The following is a 20185-nucleotide window of genomic DNA, read 5'->3' as shown; positions in this document are numbered from 1 at the left end:
GATTCTGAAGTAATTGCGCACTGCATTTAGTTCAAAGACAGGGTAATTCAGTAGCATGTACTTTTACTGGTACATGTACAGAAGTAAATGTTACACCTTAAAGTGCATGCAACCTTTTGGGTTGTATTTGGGTTATTATATTATGCTGATTAAATTTTCACAAATTGGAGCGCCTTTGATTCATTCACACCCACACATTTTTACATGCTGCTGGACGGATGGCCAGTGAGATGCTCAGGACCATCAGTTCCCATTTAAGTGGACTTGCCATGGAGGAGGTTAAGAAAGTTATGAGGCAATGTGTGGGAAGCGTAAAGGTAAGAGAACTGCTGTAGGACCAGAAGGAAAACAATCTGTGAGGAATGAAAGACAGGCTTTCAGAGATTAGCTGTATGTGGACTGGCAGTTGTCAGAGCTGGGTAAGAACACAATAGAGTTTGAGCTATAACCAAGAGGTAAACATACGAGTCAGAACTGAGAAGATACTGGAGTGAGGTAAGTGGCGGTGAGAGGAACTGTGCTTGGGAAGATGTCCATCCCTGAAAGAGTCCATAAACACTTTCAGACTGAAGTCTCACAAGCCACCATTTGATGTTCGCCATCATGACTCATTCAGACACACCAGAAGAAACCTCCATACATAGCTGTATTCACTGTAGTTTATGAAAAGCATCCTGCTCTCTCTTGGAGTCATCGGAAATGATGGACTTCAGACTGCATAATTCATAAATTTAGCTACACTTAGATGAGGACAAAAATATATGGGCTATGTGTAGGAGAGGGAAGTGACTGAGATCAAGAAGGGGAATCTTCCCTGAAAGCGAGTGTTGACTGCTTATTTCCTTGGTTTCTATGTCCTGGCTGATGACTGTGCAGCCTCAAAAGCTTAATCATACACAGACAAGCTTCCAGAAGTATTCTGTGGGGCAGTATATGCAAGAGCAGAGATGCTCATTGTTAGAAGAATGAAGGCAGTGGGTTGATTGGCACTTGATGGTATGCAGCTGTGGCCTTGCCTCAGCGGCAGTGGGTTGATTGACATGGATGATGTGCAGCTGTAGCTCGTTCTGCTAAGTGGTTAAATAGCCTTGAGGAGCGTGGGAGGGGGGTTGGATGGAGGAGGAGTGGTGTGGTCTGGCTGCTGGAGGAAGGAGGTGCAGCACAGACAGTAGAATCTGAAGATGGTAAAAGCCTTGTTGCAGCCTACTAGTTTGTGCTGCAACAGCTCCTCAAAGATTAAAGGTTTTGCCTTTCTCAAACTCAGAACATGAGGAAACAATAACAGCAAAATAAAGGTAATTAAAAGCAATTGTAATATAGCGGAGAGAAAACCAGAAATATATCATATCCTGTCATATCTGGAGTAGCCTGCTGGCAAAGCTTATGTCTCTAACCCAGATTGATTGAAAATAGGTATTAGAACTTTTTCAAAACTAAACTTTAAAAAACTGGAACTATATGTACTAAATCATAATGAAGATATCCCACCTATGAGGAAAGCAGCAAGAAAGTATGAACAGCTAAAATTTACTTCTGAGCTTTCAGCAAAATCCAGTTGTAACTTCAAAACTTAAATTTACTGATACCTCTTTAATATTTTGGATTCTGTTTACCATCCAGTTTTTATTCAGAATATAGCACTACTTGACTGTGTATATTCATCCATTTCTAATGATAGTTTTTTCTGTATATGACAACAGAATCACCATTTTGTTGTTCTCAGCAGGACACAAGGTTATAATTGATTTCTCTTTGATTTTTTTTCTCAGTCTAGTAGCAGAATTTGCTTAGTAGTTTCTTTTTTCTGGAACAGATAGTATAGAAGTATATTGATAAAACATTTTGACAGTCTGACTGTACTTAAAATACACTGTGCTTTTTTATACTGTGTTTTAAAAAACTTATCCTAAATACTTTAATTTTTTTCTGTACAACAGATGACCAAGCTGGACAAAAAGCCATGAATACTAACACTGAACTCTCCAGCTTCAGATCTGACATTCTAGCTCTTCGTCAGCAGCTTCATGACATTGCAGAGAAAACTACCAGAAACAAAGATACACTGGAGAAGCTGCAAGAGTCTGAAAATGTATTAGATGATAGACAGAGCCAAATGAGAAGTGCCTTAGATAGTAACTCTTTCATGATCATCAGTGTCAATAAGACTCTTCAAGCATATACTGGCTATATCAACAATCTTCAACAAGACACAACTAATATCCAAACAAACTTGCAAAACCAAGTGCATTCTCATAATGTGGTCATCATGAACCTGAACAACTTAAACCTGACACAAATACAGCAAAGAAATCTTATCAGTGTCCTGCAGAAGTCAATGGAAGATACAAGCTTGGCTATTCTAAGAATCAAGAATGACTTTCAAAATCTGCAGCAGGTTGTCCTTCAAGCCCGGAAGGACACTGACTGGCTTAAGGAGAAAGTACAAAATTTACAGACTTTGGCTGCCAACAACTCAGCATTGGCAAAAGCTAACAATGATACACTTGAAGACATGAACAATCAGCTCAGCTCCTTCAGTGGACAAGTGGAAAACATCACCACAATTGCCCAAGCCAACGAACAAAATCTGAAGGATCTCCAGGAACAGCATAAAGAATATGAAAACAGAACTTCTGCCAAATTCAACCAGCTAGAAGAGAGGTTCCAGGTCTTCGAAACTGATATAGTCAATATCATTAGCAACATCAGCTACACTGCTCATCATCTACGGACACTGACTAGCAATCTCAATGAGGTCAGGACAACTTGTACAGACACCTTAAGTAAACATTCGGATGAGCTTATTTTTATGAACAGCACACTAGCCAATGTTCGCTTAGACTCTGCATCTCTCAAGATGCAACAGGATTTGATGAGGTCAAGGTTAGACGTTGAAGTTGCTAATTTGTCGGTAATCATGGAAGAAATGAAGCTGGTAGATTCCAAACATGGCCAGCTCATCAAGAACTTCACTATCCTACAAGGTATGCAGCTTCCATAATGATGCCTATAATAGTCTATTTTTAAAAATATATACATATATATATATAATATGATATAATATAATATGATTAATATATAATATAATATGATATCATAGAATAGAATTAATGTAATATATTTAATTAATATATGTAATTTAATACATATATTAAATGCCAAATTCCTGCTTGCGTTACTTCTTTAGTTCTATGGAGGTTAGTGCATGCTGGTACAGAGTCCTGGGGTTTCCCGCTATCTAATCCTAAACTTTGGAAATGTAAACGTAGCTGGAATTTTCCTTACTAATTATCCTACGCCTTCTTTACATAGCTAGAATTGGGATATTATGAAGGAAGGTTCTGACTTAGCAAAATTTTATTCTGACTGACTGACTAGATCTGCTTTTGATTTAGTTTCTAAAATAAGCTGGTGAAGGTGTGGAACCTCAAGAAACCAATCCCTGCTAAAGAGGAAATGGCTAAAAAATATACGTTGGACTATTCCCAGAAAGGTCCACCCTTACTGAAAAACAAGTTGCTATTTCACTTTAAGCCAGTTGTTAGTCTGCCAGAAAACATCCCACTTTGCTTAATTTTTAATCCTGGGATACTATATTTTCTCCAGAAACAAATAGCATCAAGTTTAGGAAGTTTGTCCCAGCCAAGTATTATCCCAAATGAGAACACTCATATTTCCAACCTGATGTGAACCAGTTAGGTCTAAAACTCTAATCACAAATATAAATCCATTGCTCCAAATAAACTAAGGCTGAATTAGAGGCAAGATTACATGTCAGTTACATTGACCTTTCTCATTTCAACCAGGCCTAAATGACACCAGTTTAGGTATTTATCTCTGGAGGAGTTTAAATGATGTAGATTGGTAGAAGGGGTGGGGGTGCGTGGTATTGGCAAAGCATTTGCTCATCTGTGATCAAAAACCAGAATTATTTTGTTGTTTATTGCTGTCAAAATACTGCCATTTCCTATCATGGGTATTGTTCTCTTTCTTGTTATGGCCAGCCAGTTAGCAACTAGTACTTCTGTTCTTTTTCACAGTCAGCCTATTGCTCGCTAGCCATCATTTTGTCTCTTTTTTGACAATCCATTATTGACAGAGCAGCAAACAGGGTCATTGCAGGAGAGAGTCCAGTAGTCTAAGAGCAGAGGGATGTGGCTAGAAGGAAAAGGGAGCATAGCAGCGTAAGGGAATGGGAGCATCAACATGCAGGATCGGTGCATCAACAGTATGGAGTGTGTCTTGCAGGGACTGGCGCCTTGGCTTGTCACCTGGGACACGGTATCACTGTCCAGTTCACAGGACAAGGTGCACTGGATTATTTTCTTCTGTATCCTGTATTTCATGAAGACTGAGGAAAGAGCAATGGTGTATAACACCTGAGAGGAAAACGTACTTTTACACACACTGCTCAAAGTAGCTGTTAGCCCGGTTTTCACAGTGCTGAATATCCAGTGTTGCTGGTCTGAGATATATTAAACAGGACCCCACGTGGGCATTTTGTTTTGTGTTCTGTCCGTATTCCCACTTTGCATGCTTGCCTTGTTTCAGGCCCTCCTGGTCCAAGGGGACCTAAAGGTGACAGAGGCCCTCAAGGCCCTCTTGGCCCTGCTGGCCTAAAAGGACAAAAAGGAGAGAAAGGGGAGCCCGGACCACCAGGACCTGCAGGTGAGAAGGGCCCACCTGGGCCAGCTGGGCCACCAGGAGAAAAAGGAGGGAAAGGTTCAAGAGGATCGCCTGGCTCCAAAGGTCAGAGAGGTTCTCCTGGCAAGACGGGTCTGCCTGGACCAAGTGGAGACCCAGGGCCACCAGGTCCACAAGGCAAAGATGGTCCACCTGGGCTACAAGGCCCACCAGGATTTCAAGGCCTGCAAGGAACTGTGGGAGAGCCAGGGGTACCAGGACCTCGAGGACTACCTGGGCTACCCGGAGTCCCTGGGCTGCCTGGCCCAAAGGGCCCACCTGGCCCACCAGGGCCTCCAGGGCCGGGGATGCCGATGGCACTACAAAGTGAACCTACGTCGGTGCCGGAGGCTAATGGTAAGCTATCAACACACCGCATGCATCATTTACCGAGATACAAATGTATGTAGTGGAGGGTGCTCACCACTTAGTTACTGGTTCAGATAAACCTCTGCTACCTTAGACTAAATCTCTGTGATTTATCACAAAGAGCCCTGTTAAGTGAAGCCATACCTGTTGGTCTTCCTCCTGATGCCTGAAGCTGATTTAAGTTAATGTTTACAGCTAAAGAAAAGGCACCATTAGTATAATAAGTAATCCCCTTGACTACCCAGTTTAGCCTTGATATCACAGAGTCAGGATCCTAATAAGTAAATTCCTGAACTGTATGTAAATACTTTAGGTGGAAGCATGTATGGGATCATCCGCTTATTATTGGCCCTACGCAGAAAGGTATCACTGGCCTGTTGAGTTATCAGTAACTGGCTTAACACAAAAAATTCACATCACAGGTTGTTCTCCTCATTGGAAGAACTATACAGAAAAGTGCTACTACTTTTCAATTGAAAGAGAAATTTTTGAAGAGGCAAAGTTATTCTGTGAAGAGAAGGCATCACGCTTGGTCATCATAAACAACAAAGAGGAGCAGGTAATTACCTTGTCTTTCTGTTTTTCAAGGAGAGTGTTTAAAGTTATGTGACATGTAGAAGCCACAAAGCAAGTGGGAAGCTGAGAGCATCATGGTTTTGTCTAGTGAAGTAGACATAGTGTTTGATTCCAGTTAGCATGTTGTCACCCTCTGCCTGCACAGCAACTTCTCCATGTGCAGAAGGGCAGTGTGAGCAGAGCTGGTGCTGTCCCTGGAGGTGGTGGGCACAGAGCAGCCAGAAAGGCTGGTGAGAATTACAAGAGTTTAAAACCTTTAAAGAGTCCATTATGCCTTGAATACTGTCTAAAATGTGTTTTTTGCAGTGGTGAATTTAATTTAATTTTAATTTGTCCGATTTCATACATGCAGCCTAAGACTACTGCGACCAAAAAATATTTTTAATCTATACTTTTACTACTGCTCAATGCAATTATTCGGTGGCTACAGTAGCAGTGGGGATGTCAAGATACAGCTGCTTACTCTGGGGTCTTTTCAGTTTGTATCTATAAGACATTGGTTGTGACTTTATGTCACCCTAATTTTCATGCCTAGCTCGCTCTACCTACCTCACATGCAAACACTGTGATGGATTCTAGTGTGGATGAAAGGTCACAAGGCCAACTCCTGAAACATGTTGTCAGCTTAGAAAAATTTCTCTGGCCCTTCCTATTCTGATAACAAAGATGCTCATGAAACCAGAGTAGCTTATTGGCTCCAAAGATGGTTGTGTTTGTTATGGACTAAGATCTTTCCTCCACAGCAATGGATAAAAAGACAGATTTTGGGGAAAGGCAGCTTCTGGATTGGACTAACGGATTCAGAGAAGGAAAATGAATGGAGATGGCTGGATGGATCCTTACCAGTTTACACGTACGTAAATAAAAAACAATTATGTTTATTTTCTGCAGATGCTGACACTCTTGCTGACACTTCTAAAAGCAGCACCTAGAAATTATCCAATGGATCCAGGAGGTTGTAGGTGCCAATGAAATCATTTGTTACTGAGGGTGCTGTTGAACTGGTTTTTTCTCTTCTCCTTCTCTATGCACAAGGCTTTCTTTCCTTGCCAGGAAGAAAACTGAATGCTGAATGAAAGAATCGCATAACTGCACAGCACAGTGTTTCTTGCCAAAACATTTGCTCCTGACTTTTATTACAAAGTTGAGATGGAAAGCACAGACAGTTTTGCTGTCTTGGTTTGAACTTTCCTTATTTGCATTACAACTGGCTATAAATAGAGTGCTCGTTCTGATAAAAAATGACCAGCCATTAGATAAAGCCCAAATCTGAGTGGAAAACATTAAACATAAGGAAAATGCATGAAATGAGGGTGTCTACACTTTGGCCAGTTGAGAACTGAATTGGCAGCTTTCCAGGAATCCTGGGGCTACACCTAATTTGTCCTAAATGGAACAGATTGCAACCACCCAATTTTTTAATACTGAGGAGTGGACTAAAGAGTTTATAGAGCTGAGCATGCTGTACTCCAGAAAAACAGGCATCAGTCAGTCAGATGTTACGAAATGGTTATCTATGATCTCATTGGCGTTCATTTTGATGAGAAACATGGAAAAAGTCCATGGCATTTCAAATGAGCTGTAATATTTTTCCTGTTTTGTCCCTCCCTATTTTCATCTTTCTTTCTCTTTACGGCAGCACTGTGACTGATTCTCACTTCAGTCACTGCTTTCAATAGGTTTCCACTACACTGGTTTTAGGTGCCCTGTTGTAACCTCAGAGCTGTCAGTTACTGGTTTTCTAAGTATTTCATTACTTCTGGAAAGCTGTGTGTCCTCCAGGTGCCTTGTCAGATGTTCTCCGTCAGGCAGGCGAGTTTTTTAGCTGAGCATAGACTGTATCAGCCAGCAATCACAAGCTCCCTTCAATAACCTGTGTCTTCAGCAAAATGGAGCTTTGAAATCCTGAGGTTGGAAGCATTTCTTACTTGTTAAACAAAAACAGGATGAGGAAGCACTTGCTGCAAGCTTTTTACATGCTGTGTTAAGTTTCACCATCAAAGCTAACGATCTCAAAAGATCGTTTTATATATATATACTCTTCATACTTTCCTTCTAAGTCCAAAAATTCACTTCCCATCCAAGCATGGGTCCATAAATCACACAAATCTTTGCAGTTCCTCCCAAGAGGCCTGCCTCAGTGCAGTCGGAGGGCTGAGCACCTTTGCGGTGGGCAGCGGCAGGGTGCTGCTACCTTGGCAGCACTTGTGAGCCTGTGGGCTCTTCTCAGTCCCATCTGCCGGCAGGAATGCAGTGTACAGGCTTTGCAGGTTTCGGGCAACGCACGTGGAGCATGGAGCACTCCCACTGTATGCGCATGTACATTCAGAAACTAAAAGTTCATTGGTCTAATTTTAGGTCTCTGAGTTTTGGCAGCCCAAGGCCGAATAGATTCCCTTCTCTGTAATACATCTGTTTTCCATTTTCAGCAAGTCATGTATTGTTTGTTTCAATGTGTATTTCCCGTTCAGAACAGATCTCATGATGTTTTTGTTAATTTCTTGTGGTGAAAAGCTGTCACGTGTGCTGTGTTGTGCAATCATATCTCTTGCTTTTTGGTTGAAAGAAACTGGAAAACCGGGCAACCTGATAACTGGAGTCATGGGCATGGGCCAGGGGAAGATTGCGCTGGGCTGATCTATGCTGGGCTCTGGAATGACTTCTACTGTGAAGATGTTAACAATTTCATTTGTGAAAAAGACATGGACAAAGGTAAGCAATGTGTTTGGTTTGATTATTTCACCCTACCCATAATAAATATTCCACAGCTAGAGGGGAGGACATCCAGGCTAGATGATATGGCAGTGCCTTTTTGAGGAAGAGGGGGAATCATGCAGAGCCCTTCTACCCAGACCCAGCCCAATATGCGCTTTTCTAATACTCTGCACGATACAGATGGAGGTTTACTGCACTCAGAAAGAGCAGCCTCTTAGCTGGCTGTAGTCGTGGCATGCTCTGCATCTTGACCACCTCCTGTAGACTTTAAACATGCCTAAAATTTCAGGCATGATTTGGTATGTGCTCCATGCCCTGGCCACACTAGAAGCTATTTTTATAGACTCAGTGGCCACACAAGGGGAAAAAGCTGGCCTCGGGATGGCTCAGGGACCAGCCTTCAAAAACCAAGACAACTCTCTTTTGAGAGTTTGTGCAACAGGAGGAACTTGGTGACTGCTAAGGAGGTCTTAAAATTCCCACTGCTGCCAGATGTCCCATAGGGCTGAGAGGCCAGGTTCACAGGCCGTAAGCAACTCATCTGTTGCAGTTGGAGTGAAGGACTCATAAACTGCCAATGTGGCCCAGCAGTCACCCAGATGATTGCCTTGGGACATATCTTTCTGGTTATACAGGAATTTCTGCAATGGCAGAGGGCAGGTGGTTCACAAAGCTGCTTAGAGCCCAGGCCCACCATCACAGAGCTAGGTGGTTGTGTTCATGGTGGGGTTCTGCCTAAAACATTACCTCCTCCATACAACCTGTTTAAACGTTGCTTTGCCAAGAGTGCCTGGCTGCTCCAGTGGCAAACCTGTAAGCTGAATTTCAGTGAAGGCAGATGAAAATATCAGCTAGAGCAAAAGTAAATCCCATCCACAGAAATGCCCCCTAAACCAAAACAAAACAAAGTGCTGAACAAGCTTTCTGTGTGTAGAACTCTGTCTGGATGTCCAGAGTAAAGGACCGTGTGTAAGTAACAAAGTAATTTGCCCTTGTTTTCCTGCATACATTTTTTATTTTAGGAAAACTGCATGGTTTACAAATATTTATCCTCCAGGATCAGAATATGAGTCCACTTAATTTTTTTCCATACCTTGATCTCTGTATGTTTTCTTTTTGGAAATGCATTTAATCTTCACAGGCTCTTTGTTTTTCTTTTCTTTTATACTGTAGGGCAAATATTTGGAGTGTAATAGGCTGTGACTTTACAGATACCTACATATTATGGAAATTTACTTAAAGAAGAAGAAAATCCTGGGAGAGAGCAACATTGCCTACCAAAATTGAAAAAAACAAACAAACAACAACAACAAAAAAACAACCAACAGAAGCAAGCGCTGAAAACTGGTTTAAATGCATAAAGTAATTCAGCAGCAACTCCTCTCCAGCATCATGCAATTATTCAAGGCCTTTCAACTCACAGCATCAGGAAATACCGTTGGACTAAATCTGTTACAAAATTTTCTTTCCAACCGTAACCACATACATAAGCAACTTGTGTCTTCTGAGAAAAGACATTCTGTCAATCTGAGTAAGACTGTTGGTCACCCATATAGAAAAACATATAAAGTAACTGTGTAAACAGTATGTTTCATCTGTTAAAATCCCAAATGTAGGAAAATTATACAGATACACGAATATATAGATTTATATAAATATATATATATAGTCCAACTCTTATCAATAATATGGAATATACTTTTAAGAGCTTTTAAAACTTTGTATTTTTGTACAAAATATTTGCTTTTTACAATTGTTCTCTTTTTTACTGACTTTTTTTACAAATATAGTGCACAGGGGCCAAAGAAAACAATAAAGGTACTAATAATTCATTAAGGTTTGCTGTCAGGCCTAGCTCAGCTATAGAGAAATATTTTCCCAGTTAGAAATGTTTGTACTTTCCCAGATGGTTTTTCTGGTAAATAACTTTTTAAGCAGATTTTAGATAGTGTTTGCCTTATTATATGCAGTCTGGTCTGCATGTATAACAATTGACTAAGGACTAGATACTCAGAGCTCTGATCACAGCCAGTGTTCCATCAGGGTACTATGCAAAGACCATGTTAATAAAAACTTTCCCTTCCTTCCTTCCTTCCTTCCTTCCTTCCTTCCTTCCTTCCTTCTTTGCTGCCTGCCTGCTTTTTCCACCTGCCTGCCTTCTTTCCTGTCTGCCTGCCATCCTGCCTGCCTTCGTGCCTGCCTTCTGCTCATGAGAAAACGCCACAGAAGTAAATCACCAGCTTTTAAGAATGACTTTGAAATGTTTCCATTCTTCCTTCTCACAGGGAATTCTACCCCAGTAGGTGCTAGCCATATTGCAAGTCAAGCCCAGATGAAATATTTTATGAAAACTGAAACAAAGGAGCTGCACACACTAAAATGTTTCTTTTTAAGACATTTCAAAATTTGGTGAGAAAAAATAGGCCATACTTGGAAATGTCTAATCAATTTGCATTCTCCAAAGTGCTTTGTAAATTGGCATCTCTGTTTTCTTGGACCAGTACTTCTCTCCCAAACATACTAGAAAATAAAATGTGCTGCAAAACAGAAGGCAGTGTGGCTAATGAGATGATATCATCATCCAGCCAGTTTCCTCCATGGTCCCATGAGCCGTTGTCTAGGCAGCAGTGCTGCTTATCAGGAATTTAAAAAATTAGCAACCAGTTAAAGTTCATTAGCAGAAACCCTTGTTTCAGTTCCCAGGTTTTGTGCTCTGCATGGCCACATGCTATACCACAAAGGAAGTTGTTTTGCCTTCTTGGGAAGGAGAGTTGTTTTTCCATTGCTTTCTGACCTGCCGTTTACCTTGGCCGATGCAGATAAGTTTGCTGAAATACTCCAGCTCTGTTGGAAAGAGACAAGATTTTGTACTTCAGATGTTCAAGTATTGCTTCTAATACCAACTAATAAAAGACTGCTGCTTTCCTATATCCTACATTCCCTCCAGTGTTCATTCAGGGGGGGATGGCTTTTTGATTTAAACTAATTTTCTTACTGAAAATGTGCAAAATGATGCATTTGGGAATCTTTCCTGTGGAGCATATTAGATATGAGACAGGAAAAACATGAAAATTGCATGTTTGATTAAAATTGAAAGGTTTGTGTATTGCAGCTGCAGAAACTACATGTTGAAGGCAGGGCTTTTCTTCAGTCTGGATTTCCTGACACTTTTGGCTTTTTCATCAGGTTTTGAATACAATATGATTCTGCCATACACGCTGTCATGCTGTACCTAGAAGTTGTGTGTAGATACATGCTGTAGTGTTTACATATATATTTGCACAGTGCCCGTGGAGATAATGTTAAACTGCTATTTCTGGATAACGGGGTGCAAAACTGTTACTTTGTACACCCAGAGACCCTCACAAATCCTGGTGAGTGGAGCTTCACAGAGCCACACTGAATTAGAAACACTGTTTTGAATGTTTGCTTATTTAGGTGAAATAAGCCCATTCTGAGCATCTGCCACGTTAAATGATGTTCTTCCTGCTTTTTACTGATGTGATAGACTTCTGTTGACAAAAGAAGTTAATGAGAAACCTCTGTGTAAGCCCTTAGCTGTACTGCTTCCTTACCCCAATTTCATCCTCCTCTTACTTCAGCAGTAGCAGTGGTGGTACGTATCAAGATGAGATGATCCAAAGTCATCTAGTGTCCTCCAGTCGCTCTAAAGAGATTTTCTGCACAGTGGTGATCAAGAGCTATAGCTGTGCTTACACCTGCACAAGGTTACAGAAATGGCTGTTTAGCAGGGGTAGCTGCTTAGTTCGTTGAAAACTAGCACAGCAGCTATGCTAAACTACAAGCAGTCGGATGGCCTTAGCATGGAAATAGCTACTGAACTAGCACAGTTTACGGACACACCATGTTTATGGATTAAATACTCATTTCAAAGAGAATTTCTGTACTAGATTGTAATTATCTATAATAATACTCTAATTGTCCACCTTTAACAGAGAAACAAAATGTGCCTGGGCTCAAATTCTGTTCACATTTGAAGCAAAGCATGTCGCATTAGGCAAAGCTAGCTGGAGAAGGATGCTGCAGTTGTGTTCCTGGCGTGTCCAGTCATCCTTAAAATCTGGCCTGGCTGGGCTGAGATAGACCTTCCTTGTGACCCAGTATTCCCGCAGGAGGGAAACGGAGGTGTCAAATGGCAACAAAGACAGACATCGCTGGAAGGACCAGAGGAGTGTTACAGAGCTCAGGAGCATGTCACAGAAAGGAGAGATTGGCAGGGGTGCAAGCAGGACACCAGGAAGGGCCAAGAAACTGTCATGAAAGTCAGAGTTGCCACACAGGGTCTGGAAAACATCCCCTTTAAATCTGCTTTCTGTATAGTTTGAGCGATAATGCAGGTTGTATGGAAAGCTTTAAGCGATAGGAAATTATTTTGTCCCAGCTCGAGTTTTGGCTTTCCTTCTTATGCACAAATACTGTAACTTGGCATACTGCGTGCACATTTCCATTGTCCTTTTTCTTGCTTCCCATCAAACTAAATGCAAGTTCTTATACCCTGGCAAGCACTGGGACTGTGGCAAGAAGGGGAGGGGAAGGCAGAGAGGGTGCAAAGGCATTGTGATTTACATCCAGTGCTGGATTTCTTAATGGCATTTCTGACTTGTTTCATTTATTTATTTGGAAACACCTTCAGCTGATTAGAGCTTATAAATCTCAAACTCTCATCCCTTTTGATGTCTATAAATAATACCTGCAAATGTTCCAATAAAGGAAGCACTAAGTGGAGACATGGAAGTGAATGTTGTTTACTTTGTGCATGTTAGTGTAACCAAGAGAGATGTGGAGCCAGAAGCACTTGTAGGTATTAAAAATCAAACCGTTGAAAATTATTTTCATTAAAGCCTTCCTTCTCACTTACATCATCCTAGTTCTAAGCGTGACTGTAACCATTTTATCCCTTAATTGCAGTTTTAGTGCATTGTTCTTGCAACACCTAGGTGCTAGAAACTTGGTTTTAAAGGTGTGAGCTGAACAAGACCTTTAAGGTCTTAAGAAGCAAGGACTCCCTCTTGCAATTCACTGTCCTAGCACGCAAAGCACCTCAGATGGGCCCCCAAGTGAAGGATGCTTTGAGCAGAGCAGGATCAGTCCCTAGATTAGCCATTATTGTATCTAGCTTAAATCGGCTGTTTATATGGCTAATCTGATCTTGCTGATTCTCTCATATGGCTGACCTCCTCTTTTAATTTTCTGTTCCTGGCAATAGCTCCTGTTTTTACCAAGTAGCAGGAACTAGAACTCTGATCACTGGCTGTCAGAGGAAACCACTCAGCGATGCGATGCGTAGGGGAAAGGCAGCCAAGTCGATTCACGTGTGAGAAAACAAAACCACTTTTCCCCAGTGTAGCTTCCTTGGTTAAAAGCACAGAGGTTCACACAGATGTAGCATCCAAAGGGAACAAAATGTCTCCAGCCCCAGCGTCCAGACTTGCTTTGATTTTTCCCTCACACTTCTGCGGATGTCTCTGTGTGCCCTGGAGGTGTTTGCTCCTCTGTGAACACCCTGCCCCTGGAGCAGGCTCTGCGCTGCTGCATGCGGGCGTCAGAGCTCACAGGGGTGCAGGAAGGCAGTGGGACAGCCGCCTATGCCTGGCACTCCCCAACACTGGGACACCCTGCTTCTCCCAGGGCCTGGGCAGGAGTGGGAGAAGGAGGCTCCCGGTGCTTACCCACACTCACTCAGAGGTAGTTTGTGTATCTATAGGTAGGAAAGCACACTGCCTTATGGACAAAACCCTTGTTCCCCAGAAACCGGGCCTTCCTAAAACCAAAATCAATTTGTTCATTCACTGTTTCCACATCATTTTTTCCATGCTGTTTAGTGAAAAGGAAAAAAAATCAAAACACTTGGCTAAAACATTTTTGAAAGTTCTCATGTGTTTTCTTTCTTACGATGGAATACGTTTGTTTTTTCTTTCCATCTGGCTCAGAGATGAAAAAAACATTCTTTGATTTCTTTTTCAAAATAAACTCAGTGTAATGCTCCAAAATTTGCGTAATTTTTTTTTTTATCATACCAGTACAATAAAAGCAAATCACTATGTAAATAATGCTCTTTTTAGAGAAGACCATGCGTGCTGTGAGGATTTTCTTACCCAAAGGGCTTCCCAGAGGCATGTCAGTATTGTAAGCCCCATCTTGTGACTGGAGAAAAAAGGAAATTTTCAAGAATATAATTAATTTTGATGTCTCAGTTTGGCAGATTTTGGTTTTATATGTTAGGAAGGAAATTTTTAGAGGTCATTTTTTTGAATGAAACCAACGTCGACATAAAGCAAATTAGTTTTCGTAAACCTCAGCGAAGGGAGCAGACTTCTCAATGCCGAATTAAACAGAATGGTGTCTCCCCCACATCACCATGCGTATGGGAGGCGGCCCCTTCTGCTGCTGTTTTGAAGAGCAGAGCTCAGTGTGATCACAGCAGAGCAACATCAGCCTGGTAGAGAGCAATGTCTTCTGTGGGTAAGAGTTAACAAATGACACTAAATTACCAAGAGGCTCCTTGATCAGAGGGAAGAAGGGTAAAGGACTAAGACCATTGACTCCTCTGCAGCCCAACTTCAATAGGTCTTCCAAAAAAGTACCAAGTTCTACTTTAAAAATAATTAGGGGGTTCTTTGCCCCTTTATTAATTTTGGCTGCTCTTCAAAAACTTTATTAAGAATCATCTTTTAATAACCAGCGTGAATGCAATTATGTCCAGTTTAGACACATTTGTTCTCATTCCAGTGCTGCCCTTTAATTTAAATAGCATCTCTCCTGGGACTGTCAAGCAATTGTAGTGGTCAGTGTGGAGCCATTCATCTGGAGATGCAGTAAGGGATGGTTGGGAACAAACAACGGGAAGCCCTTACAACAGCGCCTGGCTTTGGTCCCATCGTCCAGCCCCACAAGGGATTATCTGAGGACATGCTGGGCTTCTTGCTGAATGGTGGAAGTTTCTGTACTCTTGTTAGTACTGCTAGAGGATAGGGAGCAAAAAAATGGGTATAGAGGATGGTTTCCTGCTGAATTAAGAGTAGGTTACAAGTGCTTAGCTTTTTATAAGGTAGTGCCATTTTTTTTAAGGCATTTCAGAAATCAGTCTGTAGGTCTGAGTTTAAGCACACTTATTCTGGCTTTACACCAGAGCAGAATCTAACTGCAGGTCAGACCTAGGCCCTTTATCTTCACGAGATTAAAATCTCCCATTCAGAGATTAGCATGTGACTTCTTTTTCTGATCTATCTGTCCTGCCAAGACACAATTCCACAGCTCAGGCATTGGTGTGGTTCCAGGCTCTGAAAATTGCTTCCAAACTCCCCGCATTTGCAGTTGTACTCCTGCCAGCTTTGCCAGAGGTCCTGCTGGTGGAAGCTGCAAGTCTGAAATGTGACTTTGGAAGAAGTTTGTTCGGGAATCCCTCTCATTCAGAAGTCTGGGCATATTGCAAAGATGACATTTTCTTAATTCCAGCTCTATTACCCGCACTCATATAAAACAGATGATGAATTATTTTTCTGAATGGCAACAGTGTATTTTTGTCCACCTTTTTTTAATGTCAAAATAAAAGTCTAGAAGTGGAAATCAGACAAAACATCCCTTGGCATTGCAGTATCCCACTGCAGCAGGCAAATAATATTCCTGGATTAATGCCTGTGAGAACGGCATGAACTGATATTTGAACAGCAGACAGCTTGTCATCTGCTTGTGGAAGCAAACAACTGCAGGTGCAGCCTTCTTGCTGATCCTTCTTCTGATGGGCAGGTGGAACCCTGCAGTGTTTCAAAGAAACTGGGAGACAAAGAGAGAGGAAAGGTAAAGAGAGAAGAGTTGAGGACAGAAAGGGAGCAGAGAGAAAGGGAAAGGGATAGGGAAGAGAAAAGAAATAGATGGAGAATGACTGAGGAGGAAAATCAACACTGATGTTCTCATCATGGTTTCTAGTAAGATCAACCACAAAGGAGCTCTCTTCTCAGAAACAATATAACAGGGCACTGTCGTGGTTCTCATAATTCCCATTCTTGGTTGTGAAAAGACTACCTCCTTGCCTTGTGAGAAAAGCATGCCGTTCAGTCGGTGCCTGAAGTCATGTACTACTTTCCCAGCACAAACAAAAATTCCTGGTGGCTCCAAGTCTCCAGGGAGCTGGGTTGGGGCTTTTGTTTTGGTGGTTAGTTGGTTTTCGCTACGTGTCCTTTTCCTCCTACACAAGTTTTGAAACACGGAATGTTTTCTACTTTTATTAGAAGTACAGAGCTGTATCAGAAGTACAGAGCTCAACTCTGGAAGAAAGATTAAAGCAAGAACATACAGCAGATCTCCAAGCAATGAAACAATGTCTGCAGTGGGAAATAGGTCCACACCAGTATTTGGACTCGTAACTCCTATTTCCGTACTAAACTGTCATTGGTATCTGCATTGAACAGGTGCACTTTATGAACAGTCAAACATGCATCTTTAATAATTGTAATAAACAGCAGAAATGTACAGATGTTGAAAAAGAGGAATTATTAAAACAAAAAGGAGGTAGTTCAGTTTTTAAAAAAGACATAGAATTTGAAAAAAGATTGTTGAATTTGAACACCAGAGACTGTTCAATGTCAAATACCCAAGTGCTTGAATTGGTTTTAAAGGTGGCATTTTTGAATGAGCGCTCACTGGCTTTCCCCAGTTTTTAACTTTAAGGGGCAAAACTTGGAGCCTCCAGTGGACTCTCAACAGTCACCACTTGGTGATTTCAAGGAAAAAAAAATAATTTCAAAGGTAGATCAGATCTCTGTACCTGTTTTATCCAGATTAGCCATGTTAGGAGTAGGAAACTGATCCAAAGTCCGGGTCAGGGCTCTTTACTAGCTGAAAACAACTCTCTCCTCCTGTGTTTTGCAACGTTAGATAAGGAAGAACACTTCTAAACATAGTTTCACTGAAGTATTACTGACAGCACTTTATTTCTTTAGCAGACATCACCACGAGGTCTCCCAGTCTGCGTCTATCTCCTGGCATTTTACATATGAGAAAAGTCTAAAAATTAAATAAAAGAAGAAAAAACACAGGCAGAACAGCTGATGTTCTACCCAGACAAAGCTTTGAATGAAAGCCATTATGATGGGGCAGACTGCAATTGAAAATCCATTTACATTTTCAAGTCTGATTCCAACTGTAAATCTCAGGTTATATACATGACAGATTAAAAGACTCTGGCCCCACTACACTTCTCCCTGGCAAGAGAAAAACCATCTGCACAGCATCACTCATGGTTGCTTCAACCCTGTAGGTACACATTTTTAAAGGATAGAGTGGAATGTTTTTTCATTTCCTTTCCCTTCATTTTCACATGCAGCAAAATCACATGCATGGCATTTTCCCCAACTCTATGGTAGTTGGCACACTGGCTAAGGAGATCAGTGTGTGTTTTGATTTGCTATTTTCCCTCGATTTGAGGAGCTACTGCACTATTTCCTTTGTAATCACACTAGCCAGGGTAAAAAACCTGTACGAATATATGGCTGTGAAACCAGGCAATAAAGCCAGGAACACTGCTCTTTTTCCAAGCACAGAAAGAGTCAAAAAGAGCTTACACCATGTAACAGGCTGCACAAACTCATCTGCAGCTGTCTCCCCCAGCACTCTGGGCCCCGTGCTCCTCACACCATGGGTAAGAGATGAGGGATGACAGTCCTTCCATGTGGAGAGCCAAGAACAAGCTTCCTGGAGTCCCAGCAAGCCTTGTTTTGACAGTTTAACCTCCGGCTGAGAAGTACATGGCTCTTGCACCACAGCTATTGAGGAGGAGCTCCCCCACCATGGCTGGTGCTGCAGCCACAGGTATTTCCATACCCAGAGACCCCAGAGAGCACTGGGCCAGCTATTACCCAGTTTGCACGGTTCAGCCCTAATTTTTTAAGATATTAAGAGGAAGATGGAGAAACCAGGTAAAGGATCTGAAGTTCTGCTGCAAAAAAAACCCCAACAAGACCTAGAACAGGTTAATTCTTAGATCATCAGGTAAAATATGTGACAAGTAGAACTTAAGGAAAATATATTATTTGCTGTTATTTATTATTGGTGTGATCAGGACTGTACAGGCACTAGAAAGGAGCACACACCATGCACTTCTCCGCCATGTGAGACGACATATTTGAGGGGTCACAAAGTGCAGTACCCATGGGAAGGCAGAATCAGACCAATTGCTTTTGTTCAAAAGAGATCACTGCCTAAGAAAACAAACCCAGAGAGTAAGGGATTTATTTAGGGACTTACTCATAGGTGCTTTGTGCTCAGGGCCATCTTCTTCCACTGCCAAGGGTATGGTCTCAGGCTGTGTCATGTATGCCACCCTTGTGTGAACATGTCAGCTACCCCACAGCATGCAGTACCTGTGGTTAGGTGACATCAGAGAGTGCTTGGCAAACATACCACTAATGCCACACAGCACCACAGAGAACCTTGGCCTGATTTAGTTTGGTTCATATGATAATAAGAGTATAATGGCATAAACAGATTAAATTCTAGAGCATGAAGAGAGTGTACTTGAAAAGTATTAATTGAAACATCAGCTGAAGGACTTTCAAGTTGGCTTCTAACTCTGCAATTTATATAGCAGGCCAAATTATGTCATTTACATACCAACCAGAGAAGGAAGAAAAAAAAACTTATTTAAGTTTCCTATTTAGGAAAGAGCACTGTGATGAGTGTAACACTTCAGCTCTTGAGTTTAATGGAGAAGCAGTTGGTTTTAGTCGTGCTTATACTGTGGTTGTGAGTGACTGTGAGTGTCACCATGCAGCAGTACCAGAAAAATGACTGGTAAAAAGTGCTCCAGAGTCTTAAAAAGTGCTATGGGGTGAGCAGGGAAAGCTTCTTTCTTCTTATGGGGAAGAAGAAAAAAGAGAGGATTTAGAATTATATTAATTTCACTAGCAAATTGAAAGACCACATTACTGTTGTAACTAGAGGGATGTACATGGAAGGAAAAGCAACCAGACTTACACTCAACAGACCCACTCCTAGGCCATCCTTTCTTGACGAACCAACTTAACAGGGAGGACAGGGCGTCCTGAACAGGCAAGAGTCACATTCAAAAAATTAAAGGCACTTGTGGTATTTAAGGGTATTACTAAGGCCAATTCAGACTGAGCTCGCTGAAGGCAGTATGGCCACTCTGAAGCCTACATTGCACTTTGTAGGTCAAACAGCCATGGCTGCCATGGGAAACAAAATTTGCCAAGAATATTGGCTTCTTTTGTCTTGTTTAGTGACCTTTTACTTTCTTCCAAACTAGTGTAGAATAAACTTGCACTAAACCATATGCTTTAATAAAACAAAGTATTGATTTTAAAATAGACTGTACCATGCCTAACCAGGAATTACTGAATGCCGTTGCAGTTTAAGCAGCAGAAGCTAGAGATATGTTTTTCACCTTTCAGGAAATCAGGTGGAATTTGTGTGTTTTAAAAACTCTGTAGTCTGACAACAGAAGATTTACCCAGAAGATGTCCATCCCTCTACTGCACAGATTCTCTGCAAACATAGTCTCTAGGGTCCTTTCTCTAGGGGAATCAACCAGATTGAGTCCCATCTTGTACTGCTGTCATGCAAGATTTCCATGTGCTGCAGTCTATCACAAAAACAGTTCATTTTTCTTCCCAGCTTATCAGATATTTTATATTTTTTTTACTAAATTAAACAGCAGTTTGCTGTCATAATTAAAGCCTAAGCCTGTCAGAGCTGTAGGAGACACAGTACTACTATCAATTTTCTGGATGACATTTGGCAAAGATTTGAAGGCCCAGTGTGGTAAATCACTTAAATTTGTGCTTGGCTTTAAACAGATCACTGG

At 41.5% G+C, this 20185-nt stretch overlaps 1 protein-coding gene across 1 annotated transcript in view; it reads left to right on the top strand.

Annotated features, from left to right (window-relative positions):
• Positions 1-13089, top strand: part of COLEC12 (collectin subfamily member 12) — a 102079-nt gene extending 88990 nt beyond the window's left edge. Inside the window, exons 5-10 of the mRNA XM_055705064.1 lie at positions 1938-2984; positions 4552-5040; positions 5475-5611; positions 6372-6481; positions 8195-8340; positions 9517-13089. Of these exons, the coding sequence (XP_055561039.1) occupies positions 1938-2984; positions 4552-5040; positions 5475-5611; positions 6372-6481; positions 8195-8340; positions 9517-9536 (1949 nt within the window). The 3' untranslated portion in view covers positions 9537-13089. The remainder of the gene's footprint in view (positions 1-1937; positions 2985-4551; positions 5041-5474; positions 5612-6371; positions 6482-8194; positions 8341-9516) is intronic.
• Positions 13090-20185: the final 7096 nt, after the last annotated feature.

Source organism: Falco cherrug, chromosome 3, assembly GCF_023634085.1.
Source record: "Falco cherrug isolate bFalChe1 chromosome 3, bFalChe1.pri, whole genome shotgun sequence".
Lineage (NCBI taxonomy): Eukaryota > Metazoa > Chordata > Aves > Falconiformes > Falconidae > Falco > Falco cherrug.
The sequence above is the reverse complement of the archived record's forward strand: the minus strand, read 5'-3'. Positions and strand labels throughout refer to the sequence as shown.